The sequence below is a fragment of the Saccostrea cucullata genome, unplaced genomic scaffold, assembly GCF_032062105.1.
Source record: "Saccostrea cucullata isolate Sc308-1 unplaced genomic scaffold, CSIRO_AGI_Scuc_v1 ctg8539, whole genome shotgun sequence".
NCBI lineage: Eukaryota > Metazoa > Mollusca > Bivalvia > Ostreida > Ostreidae > Saccostrea > Saccostrea cuccullata.
In genome coordinates this window covers 6,164-18,350 of record NW_026926520.1, presented here as the reverse complement: position 1 = coordinate 18,350, position 12,187 = coordinate 6,164, and the positions used below count along the sequence as shown (strand labels likewise).

At 33.9% G+C, this 12,187-nt stretch overlaps 1 protein-coding gene across 1 annotated transcript; it reads right to left on the bottom strand.

The window, feature by feature from the left end:
* Positions 1 to 10,466: 10,466 nt before the first annotated feature.
* LOC134271926 (multiple epidermal growth factor-like domains protein 10) lies at positions 10,467 to 11,212 on the bottom strand (the record flags this gene model as incomplete). Its single annotated transcript, XM_062754158.1, has 3 exons — positions 10,467 to 10,607; positions 10,851 to 10,991; positions 11,075 to 11,212. Coding segments are annotated over 3 exons (420 nt in total), but the record flags the coding sequence as incomplete, so codon positions are not given.
* Between the last annotated feature and the right edge of the window lie 975 nt (positions 11,213 to 12,187).

Sequence of the window (12,187 nt, the reverse complement as noted above, 5' to 3'; positions counted from 1 at the left end):
ATTTTCCTGTATGTATTTGAAAAACTTTGGTCGGCAATTTTTCCCCCTTACCCCCGGGGGCTTTTTTGAACAAACTTGAATTTACACTACCTGAACATGCTTCCTTTATAAAATATGATGAATTATGGCTTTGTCATTCTTGAGATGAAGAGTTTTAAAGAATTTTTCTATATTTTTTAATGTAAAAGTTTGGTCGGCCAATTTGGCCCGCCCTACCCCCGGGAGTCATATTTAAACAAACAAAAAATTACACTACCTGATGAGTATGCTTCCAAAAAATTAACTATGGCTTTGTCATTCCTGGGAACAAGATTTTTAAAGAATTTTCCAATATATTTCTATGTGAAGTTTTGGTCGGCCATTTGGCCCCGCCCTACCCCTGGGGGTCATGATTTGAACACACTTGAATCTTCACTACCTGAGGATGTTTCCCCATAACTTTCATCTTTCCTGGCACAGTGGTTCTTGAGAAGAAGATTTTTTTTATATTTTTTTAAAATATCTACCACCAAATTTCCATTAATTCCCAAATTCTGCCTTGAATGAGGGCGTGGCACTTCATTTGAACAAACTTGAATTCCCTTCACCCGAGGATACTTTGTGGCATGTTTGGTAGAAATTGGTCCAGCGGACGCCGGATAAAATGTGATCAGAAAAGCTCACTTGAGCCTTCGGCTGAGGTGAGCTAAAAACTAGAAATATGTCTTTAGGACATGAATGTCCCGCCAGATGTATATTATTAAGGCTACATAAAAATTTGTATTAGTGTATAAAGTTAGATGAAAATATCTTGAACAGTTTCTTTAGAAGTGAAATTGAAATCTATATAAATTAGATATAGATAACAAATTCTCACCAAATTATGTATAAGTGCATTCTAAACATAACTAGATGCTGTCATGAGACAGTAATACCCGCACTAACGTGTTTGCCTCTAAATGTACACTCCTACATATTGGACTTTAATTCCAAGTAAAAAGTCCAAATAATTCTATAATTTACACTAAACATGTATTCGTCAAATTGAGTATGAAATTCTCAGACCCTGTGACCATGTAACCGATATGACTCAGATCCTCATTACCAGTTTGAATTCAATTAATGATTTTAATTAGAATCTGATAAATGTTTTGCTCATAATAAGACCTTTTAATTTTTCTAATGCCCCCCTCCCGCCCCCGACATCACAAACACATGGCACGTATGTGTTATTTTTTTCTTTTTTAATAGGCTAGATAGATAAGTTTTGTTAAAACATCGTTTGTTATTAATCAATTTAGAATTTATTCTTGTACGAAAATACATGTTTACATGTAAACACCTTTCAAAATTTCTACATCACACTGTGTTGCGTCACCCATTATTCATATTTTTGAGTAAGCACCACTCGGCACACCTCGGCCGATTTCCACTTCATCTGATAAGGCGACGGAATCGACCAAGGTTTGCCGAATGAAATAGCACATGCTGCAGTCTGGTGTGCATTGGATTAATTCGTTTTGTGTTATAATATTTGGATTATATTTCATAAAGTTGACAGCTAGGACCTATGACAGTTGGTAAGTACAAGTTTAAGTATAGATTGGGGTAAAATAAACTAAAATGATTAGGTTAAAGTTCAAAAAGGGTCAAAAATCATCGCATGCCATACTAGACGAATTTCATATTGTGAAGTTATCTCCGTTGTGGATGTGACATTCAGTTACTGCCAATACTGGTGCAGATCCAGATTTTTTTTCCGGGAGTGGGGAGGGGGGTTCACATCTCAGTCAAAAAATTCGAGCCAGAATTTCCTGACAAGCAGAATAAAAAAACTGAAAACAAATAAACAAAATAAAAACAATGATAGTGGGGTCAATGTTTTCTAAGTAAAGAGGAGGATGTCCAAAGTCACTTTTTATCCGCTTCAGTATATAGTTTTATTTAAATAACAAAGCAAATTCCAAGGGGTGGGGGTGGGGATGGGGGTCCAATCTCCAGTAACCACTCCCTGTCCCTGAAATAACAATCGATCTTGAAACTCCAAAATAGTAGTTTTTAACCTTGCCCCATAATTTAAGTTTTAAGTGGGTTTGGCTATACACATATGGCTTCCACATTTCATAGGTTAATTCCTTGTGAAAAGACCTTTTATTTGGGTACCATGAATTTTGACCTCTTGATCGCTTGACATTGGATTTTTTGACATTTTTACAAGAAAAATACCAAACTTTAAACTTGGTCTAAATTTGATCAGTAGGTGCTAGGACTTTCATGCTTAACATATGTATTCATTGTGAACTTTCAACAGGTATAATATGTTTGACCTTGACAATAGAGTTTGATCCACTTAAAAAAACTTTAACCTTGGCAATTAACTTTTGAACAGGAAGTACTAGTGATTACTTATTTCACATGTGTATTCCTTGTGACAAGACTTTCTTCCGATCTCAACAATTTGAACCCTTTGACCTTTACCTTTGAGTTTGACATATATTTTAGAAACTTCAACCTTCGCCATAGGCTTCCATACGGGGGGGGGGGGGTCACTGTTTCACAAACACATCTTGTGTTCATTATCATTGGTGGTGTCTCTATATGAGGGAAAAATTCCCGAGAGAGATGTTTTCATAAAAAACAAACAAATTACTAAAGAAAATATAAAACATGAATATCTCTGCATGAAAAAAACAGCCTTTCATTAAATATTGTAACCATTGTAACCCTTTCAAAACACTCATTTGAGCTTCTCTGGTTTCCTTATCATATATCGTTTGTTGTCCATCTGTTTGTCTGAAAACTTTTTTACATTTTTAACTTCTATAGAACTACTAGGCCAATTTTACCCAATTCACATAGAAATATGTATATTTGTATGTAGTCTGTCATCTGTCTCAGTATATTTAACCTTGGTCATCACGGTCATATCTACTGAATGAGAAGTGACAAGGCATTCATATTAAACATATGTATTAGTTTTTACATGTAAGAATGGCATGATTTGTTTTACATGTGACCTAGAAGTTTGATCTTCTTGCACAAAATTGCATTGTTTTCAATTCATCATTTTGATCATGTTGAAAGGGAGAAGTTAAGGCATTCATATTATACTTGCATGTATATTATTACCTGTGATAAGCATTTCCAAATAAATCATGACTTTTGACTATGTGACCTTGACTTTGAAGACTAACCTGCTTTTCAGAAATGTTGCATTTAATTATAACTTTTGATTGAGAAGAGATATGACTTTCACATTTGACATGCACATTAATTACTCATTAGAATTCAAGATGATTCCCAGCATACGATGCTTTTTAACCCCTTGACATTGATGTTTTACCAAATTTTTAAAATATTTAACTCTCCTAAAAGATGATTAGGCTTCTGTGTAAAATATAGGAGGAGTTCAGGGAAGATAGGGCTCTTTGCATAAAAAAAAACATCATTTTCTTACCTCCATTTGACCCCCCAGGCAAAATCAACATTCCGAAACCTTACTGCACATCTACAAGACACCACCAACCATCTCCAAAAAGATGCTTAGTTAAATGTAAGAGGAGTTTAGGGGAAGGGGGCATTTTGCATTAAAAAAACGTCATTTTTCAACCCCAATCTGACCCCCCGGGGCAAAATCAAAATTCAGAAACCTTAATGCACATCTACATGACACCACCAACCATCTCCCAAAAGATGATTAGGCTGCTGAGTAAAATGTAAGAGGAGTTCAGGGAAGATGGGGCTTTTTGCATAAAAAACGTCATTTTTCGACACCCATTTGACCCCCTCGGGGCAAAATCAAAATTCAGAAACCTTACTTCACATCTACATGACACCACCAACCATCTTCCAAAAGATGATTAGGCTGCTGAGTAAAATGTAAGAGGAGTTCAGGTAAGATGGGGTTTTTTACATAAAAAACGTCATTTTTCGACGCCCATTCGACCCTCCGGGGCAAAATCAAAATTCAGAAACCTTACTGCACATCTACATGACACCACCAACCATCTCCCAAAAGATGATTAGGCTGCTGAGTAAAATGTAAGAGAAGTTTAGGGAAGAAGGGGATTTTTGCATTAAAAAACGTCATTTTTCGACCCCCCTTTGACCCCCAGGAGCAAAATCAAAATTCAGAAACCTTAATGCACATCTACATGACACCACCAACCATCTCCCAAAAGATGATTAGGCTGCTGAGTAAAATGTAAGAGGAGTTTAGGGAAGAAGGGGATTTTTGCATTAAAAAACGTCATTTTTCGACCCCAATTTGACCCCCCGGGGCAAAATCAAAATTCAGAAACCTTACTGCACATCTACATGACACCACCAACCATCTCCCAAAAGATGATTAGGCTGCTGAGTAAAATGTAAGAGAAGTTGACGGAAGAAGGAGATTTTTGCATAAAAAACGTTATTTTTGGACCCCAATTTGACCCCCCCCCCCGGGGCAAAATCAAAATTCAGAAACCTTACTGCACATCTACATGACACCACCAACCATCTCCCAAAAGATGATCAGGCTGCTGAGTTAAATGTAAGAGGAGTTCAGGGAAGATAGGGCTTTTTACATAAAACGTCATTTTTCGACCCCCATTTGACCAACCGGGGCAAAATCAAAATTCAGAAACCTTACTGCACATCTATATGACACCACCAACCATCTCCCAAAAGATGATTAGGCTGCTTAGTAAAATGTAAGAGGAGTTCAGGGTAGATAGGGTTTTTTGCATAAAAACGTCATTTTTCGACCCCCATTTGACCCCCCGGGGCAAAATCAAAATTCCAAAACCTTACTGCACGTCTACATGACCCTACCAACCATCTCCCTAAAGATGATTAAGCTACTGTGTAAAATGTAGGAGGAGTTCAGGGAAGAAAAGTGTGACATACGGACGGACGGACGGATGGACAGACGAACGAACGGACCGACGGACATGAGTGACAACAATATAAGCGAACTTTCTTTAGAAAGTGCGCCTATAAAAATGTCTTAAATTATTTCTTTAATACTAAGCAAAATACAAATTAAAGAGGAGGGAGGTCAAGGTCACAGGAATGTGCAAGGTAAAGTTTTTGATGCAGTTGAAAAGCTCTCAATAATGCATATCAGCATAAAAATATCTTGATTGATTTAACGAAACTGAGCTTAAAACTTTTTTTAAAGAAAAGAAAAGAGAGGTCAAAGGAAAGGTTGGGGTCAAAATGCTGTTGCAGTTGAAAAGCTTACATCAGTATGAATTTACTATTAGCATATGAAGTTTGATAAAAATATAATTAATGGTTTATTTAATACTTAGATAAACACATATTTTAAAAGTGAGGTCAAGGTCAAAGGAAAATTCAAGGTCAAAATAAGTTGATGCATTAATAGCTCTCAGCAGTATGTATGAACATATGAAATTTAATAAATATATCTTGAATTGCTTTTTCAAAACTGATCTAGACATTAATTTTAGAAAAGTGAGGTCAAGGTCACAGGAAATGTCATAGTAAAGAAGAGTGAAGCATTGTAAAGCTTACATCAGTAGATCTGTGTATCATCATATGAAGTTTCATTACAGAACTTGAATGGTTTCTTTAAAATAAAGCTTAACACTAAATTAAAGAAAAGTTAAGTGAAAGTCAAAGGAAAAGTCAAGGTCAAAACATATTGCTGCAATTGGATAGTTTACATCAGTATGCATCAACATATGAACTTTGATAAAAATATCAAGAAAGTTTCTTTGAGCCCCATGGAAAGACAGATGAAAGGGTGGAGGACAGACATGACAAAAACTATACATGTATTCCTAATCATGGCGTGGCATAAAAAACTTGAATCTACATTATATGAGGATGTATCCATAACAAGATTATACAAGCAAATACAAAGAATTGTGATCCTCTACTTTATGTAATGAAGTGAATGGGATGCCATATTTTATAGCAGATTGTGTGTCAAATATGCACCCCTATCATATGTCAATTTATGAAAATTAGGTCAAAGGGGAAAAGTCATAGCATGGTAGGAAATATGTTGTTGCAGGTAATGTACATGTCAAATATGAATGTTCTGTCTCTTTTCAATCAAAAGCTTTTCACATGTAATATACGTCTATAATTTGAATGCCCTGTCTTCTCTCTTTCAAAATGATCAATTTAAAATGTTATTTTTTGGAAAGTAGGTAAAACTTTAAGGTCAAGGTCTCACTTGGGTTAAAAATCATAGTATAATTAGAAAGTTTTGTGGTAATGTACATGTGAAATATGAAAGCCCCATCTCTTATTATTCAAAAGTTATGACCAAGTTTAAATTTATTGTGACAGATGCACATACTGTCAATAAAATGGACAGACTGACAGACAAATGCGATTTAATGTCCCCTCCCTTTCCCAAAAACGGGGGACAATAATGCTCTTGCTGTTCTTGAAAAGAAGATTGATGATGGAAAAAATCCCCTGCATATCTCATAATGCAAATCAATATTGTGTTTTTATGTCAATTGTTTGTTTGTGTTTAAACATCCCTCTCAGGAATTTTTCACTCATATGGAGCCACCACCACTAGAAATATAATGAGGACATTAAGCTGTAAAGAGATATGAACTCGATCCTTCCCCTCACTCCTTCCCAGACCCTGTTTATTCATGTATGCAAACTACTACTTGTTTTTACATTTTAAAAAAATGTTAATATATACAACAGTGTACAACGTGGTCCATCTCTTTGAATGATTTTCATTTCTAATTCTAGGAGGACAGGTTGACACAAATTCATGAATAAAATGTCAAGCAATCTTATCATTGATGCACTTTTACTAAATTTAATGCAGTCATATTGTGAACATTTCCAGTTCATTAGGAGAGTGGGGATGACCTCCAAGGGTTCATAACCTTTATACCATTAAATTTACATAACATAATAATACAGGAAACAAAATTATGTAAAGTTAAATGGAAAAATGTTTCCTACTATTTAGGAGGCACATGATCATTTGTCAATTTGTCATTACAGGGACAGGGAGTGGATTGGGAGATCCCCCTCCCCCCCCCCTCCGGAATTTGCAGGACTATAATATATATACTGAAGCAAATAAAAATGACTTTGAATGCCATCCACTCTAGAAAACAGGAAAAAATAAGGTCTTAACAGGTTAAAAATCCCCTTCCCCACCCCCACCCCCCACCCCCCAAAAAAATCTGTATCTTGTAATTGAATGTAATATCGATAACGAGGGATAACTCTTCAGAATGTGAATTTCGTCTCATTGCAGCATAGGATGACCTTTGATCCTTTAAACTTAACCTAACCAGTTGCATTTCAGACTATTTTACCCAAATCTATACTTAAACTTGTACTTACCGACTGTCATAGGTCCTGTCTACTTCATGAAATATAATCCAATTAAAACACAAAATGAAATAATTCCTACTGAAATACATGTACACCACACTAGTACTGCACGTGCAGTGCAATCTAAAAATGATAATGGTAAAACTAGTACTTAAGTTGGGTAGGTGACGCAAGCCCAATCGATGCAGGTGTTCAGATTCATGTAAAGTACAAGAACAAATTTTAAAATTATCATTTACAAAAGATGTTTTACCTTAACTTTGCCATTCTAGGCCTATTTCCAAAAACAGGCAAATAGGGTATGTGTTGTGTGTGTTGATGGGAGAGGGGTGGGGTTTGACTAAATTAATTCGGTATATGGCAGCTATCAAGGAGTTTCTGCCTAATCAAATATAAAAAAAAAGTTTGTACATTTTTAAAAATTCATCAAAAACGCTTTATACTAATTTGAAAAAATATTATTTGTTGTTGATTTGTATGAGAATATAGATTTAAAAAATCCCAATTATGGGCCAAAAAATTATATCTTTCCTTTATCAAACCTAATTTACATCATTAATTAGGCAAAAAAAAATTAATAAATTGTTTCTCAGGCCAAAAAATTAAAAATTCAATGCGGCAGGCAGGCTTTTTTTTTTTCTTTTTTTTTTTTTTTTTGAAGCAGGATGTAGTCTACACCTTTTTTCTAAAGTCATTTGTTCAATAAAATGATGATATCTACTAACTCTTAAGTTTTGTTCTCTAAAATTAGTTATAATATATATTCAACTTTAAATAATGTTATTCCAAACATTCATTTAAAAGTTAACTTATAAAATACTGTAGATTTAGAAGAAAGATATAATTTTTCTAATAAAAATGTCTATCTTAGCATTTATAAAAAGGGCAATAACTCGATTTTCTTTTTCAACTTGGAAAAATAGAAAATTGGGTTATTTCCCTTTTTCATATGTCAATAAAATTGATCAATGCGGCCGTTTTTGAACTGATGCGGCGGTGCCTGAGAAACAATTTATTAATTTTTTTTTGGCCTTAAATTCTGTTGTTTAATTCAAACTGGTAAGGAATTAAGAATATGAAATACCTACATGTACTGTATTAAGATCGAGGCCCATGGGTCACATGGTCACCTGAGCATATTATGCTCAATTTGATGAATACATTGTTTTATGTAAATACATGTAATTGAATTATATTGACTTAAGCTTTTCCTTGGTAAAGCCCAATTTGAAGGAGTGTGCATTTAGAGGCAAACACCTTAGTGAGGGTAATACTGTCTCATGACAGCATCTAGTTTCATATTTACTTCCGAATGCAGAAAAGAAAATTAAAATGATCATTTAATCTTTTAATTCTTCATTTTAATTAGGTATTAATGCCAGAAATAGACATTTAAAAAATGAGTTGAATTTTCGTCTTTATGTGGATTATTTTATTTGGATAAAGGCATTCACAACCTCAAAATCAAACAGTTTAACCTCGGTCATAACTTTTGCATATGGACAATTATGGACTTCAGTGTAGGTCGATATATGGCTATAAGGACTCATGGCAATTGATATTGACCGAAAACACAGAAAGTGATAGCGACCGAGCCTGTATCTATATTTAAATTTTTAAATAATTATACTCCCTTGGAGGGTATATTGTAATCGGTATGTCCGTCCGTCTGTCTTTCTAATTATAACCATATGGGAGGCGGGGGTATCATTTAGTGAGCTCATTGCTCAAAGTACCTCTAGTTTCAAAATAAAAAGTATGGGGCGCCGTTTTGGTATTTACTACCAAAAGTGATATCTCCCATTCGAATAAATGATACATGTATCATATATTTAGTTGGTGATATCATCTATTCGAACACGTGATATCACCTATTCAGATTTTGAATAGGTGATATCACCTATTCGAATAAGTGATATCACCTTTTCAAATAGTTGATATCACCTATGTGATTTGAATTCGTGATATCACCTATTCGAAAAGGTGATATCACTTATTCGAAATAACAAAATGAATTATTAATAATTTCACCACAATTTTTGCCAAGATAAAAAAAGCCACAGACATCATTCTCCAATAAATCACGAACGAAAAATTATCAGATCAGAAACACGTATCAAACCTGAACAATGCAAATGCATATTTGGCTGTAGCATGATATACTTAATAAATGTTTACACCACATCGAAGTGTCGTCTTTTGTAGTATAAACACTGTAAATTGCATCAAGTTGATGAATGTCGGTTGTTATAGCTAAGCGGGGCTATTCCACAGACCTCCCTACACATTTAAACACATGATTTTAGTCCCAATAGAGCAGTAAAATAGGAACATGATTTTGTTCTTGTATATTCATTAAAACTAATCATATATTCCATGGACCTCCCAACACATTTAATTCGTTTATGTCAAATATTGGATTTTAGTCCTAATATATAGAGCAGTAAAACATGAACATGGTTTTGTTATTGTTTATTCATTAAATTTAATCAATACATATTTACATATTACATGTACGATCAAATTTGTAGTTCAAAAAGGTTTTTTTTAATGCAACGAAAGTTCAAATCTTCTGGATTTTATACAAAGGAAAACAAACAAATTTTCCCTCTGATGTTAAATGGAACAGCGTAATCGAGACATTGTAGCCTTATTCGTTTCTTTATAGAGGAAACGATCAGCCGTATTTTAGCAATTTAGTAGACATGGTGGAATAGAAATAAAGTCGCTGTTATGTAATGATGCAGAATAACCTCATCGGTCTCAAATTGTTGTTTGAAATATAAAAGCCTCGGGGTTTATCTTTCAAACAACATTTCTCGACCCCGGAGGTTATCCTGCAACATTCACGAAAACGCGGACTTTATTTCTCAAATATATTTTAATTACGTTGTTCTGTCTTTCATAATCTCTTGTGTTGATTGCATACCTGTAAATCAAGCAACCACGCCACTAGAAAGGTTTTCTAATCTATTTAATATATATTTTCAATACCGAACTCCGTATATGGCACGGGTTAAATGTCAAAATGTCAGTGTAAGTACTCCGTAAAAGTCAGTGCTTCTTTCGAAAGTCAACTAGCGGATTTCTTGCACATGAAAACTGCAGCTAAACGTGACAGAGCAATATATTTTTCTGTGTGTTCAATAACTTACCTTTGTCGCATTTATCATTGGTATAGCCCGGTTTGCACCCAGTATCACACTTTCCTGAGATTTTGTTGCACGGAATTTCATTTAGACAATTCCCCGTGCAGTTATAAATGCAGTTACTACCATATGCCCCATCAAGGCATCCTTTAAAACATGTTTGATTATATGACTTCATATTCAAATATTTCATTTCAATTTTCTTAGTTTTTATTTTTCCCAAAGAGAAGGTTAAAAATCATATTTGAAGCAAATAAAAACAAAAATATCAGAGATTTCCATGATTAAAATGCTTTATAAAACATATTTACGAAAAAATTTTGCAGAACACGCTAGAGCGCAATTTTTTTTTTTTAAAATATATAATTGTGTTTTTTAATTTCATCTTACTCTCATCACAATGCGCTCCTGTCCATCCATAAGCACATCCGTCCTTGCATTGACCTGTTGCGTGATCATAGGTGTTATTGTCTTTACAATATCCAGCAAAGGTCTTATTGCAATCAAGTCCATACTGCTTAATCGGACAAGCTATAAATCAAACAGTACATAGAAATCAAATTTTTTTTTCAAAAAATACATAAATCCAGATACCAATGATTTTGATTAAATACCTTTATCACAGTGATCCCCTACCCATCCAGGCTTACATCCTAGACAAGTTCCGTCCAGGATATGACATCTATTTTCTTGACATGCTTCAGGACATCGTAGACTACAGTTTTTACCAAACATACCACGTTCTTTACAGCCTGACAAAAAGTAAACCAAAAACTTAATTAAAATAAATCTTCAATAGTTCTGTAAATATTTCACAAGAAAGTAAAATTAAAGAACTGACATAAACTTATATATACCTTGAACCTCTACGTCACATAATTCAGTAACAGCGGATTGTTAAAAACCCTTTAGGGTAGCCACCTGGATATCCAGTAGAAACTGTCCATCCAAACTTTGTTAAAAATTAGTACGCGCATGACCTATACCCCTGGTTTTAAAAATAAGGGTGGTAACTCTGGACCATCTATATAACAACGATAACCATTCTCTTTTCTTGTTGAGTTTGAAAGATATAATGAAAACCCTGCAAATTTGGTCTTTGACGTGTAACTATAATATATTGAAGAAACATACGTATAAGGTTAGATTGAACAACATAGTGGTGTTTTTTTTATGACAAAACATACATGTAGTTACACATGTAAGTTAATCTAATTGACCTTTATAAATTATTTATAGGGTTTTCTTATAGCTAATTAAATGTTGATAAAATATCATTCCATTCTTTTTCTCGTAAATTTTAAAATGGAAATGTTTCCGTTCTTTTTCTCTTAAGATGTACAAAATAGCTATGTTATACAGCTAACATTATTTCAAAAAAAAAGTTTATGTAAAATTCGTACTATATCCATCATAAGATTTGAAAAAAATTTGAATGCTGTATATGCTCTTCATTTCACCAAGGCCCAATTACCAAAATTAAATATTTTTGTTTATTGTTTTTGTACGCATGCAACTATCCCTGTTACATCGACGGCGTTTTGTGATGTAATAAAATGCAATTTTTCCATACAGTACCAGGTTTCATACTTAGTTGACTTTCCTCTAGACAAATTGTCTGTTAAAAAAATTTATACCAAAAAACATATATCACAAAAAAAATTCCAATTTGTACTTACAGAAATATGATTCATGAACACGAATTAGAAAAATTACTTCCATCAACT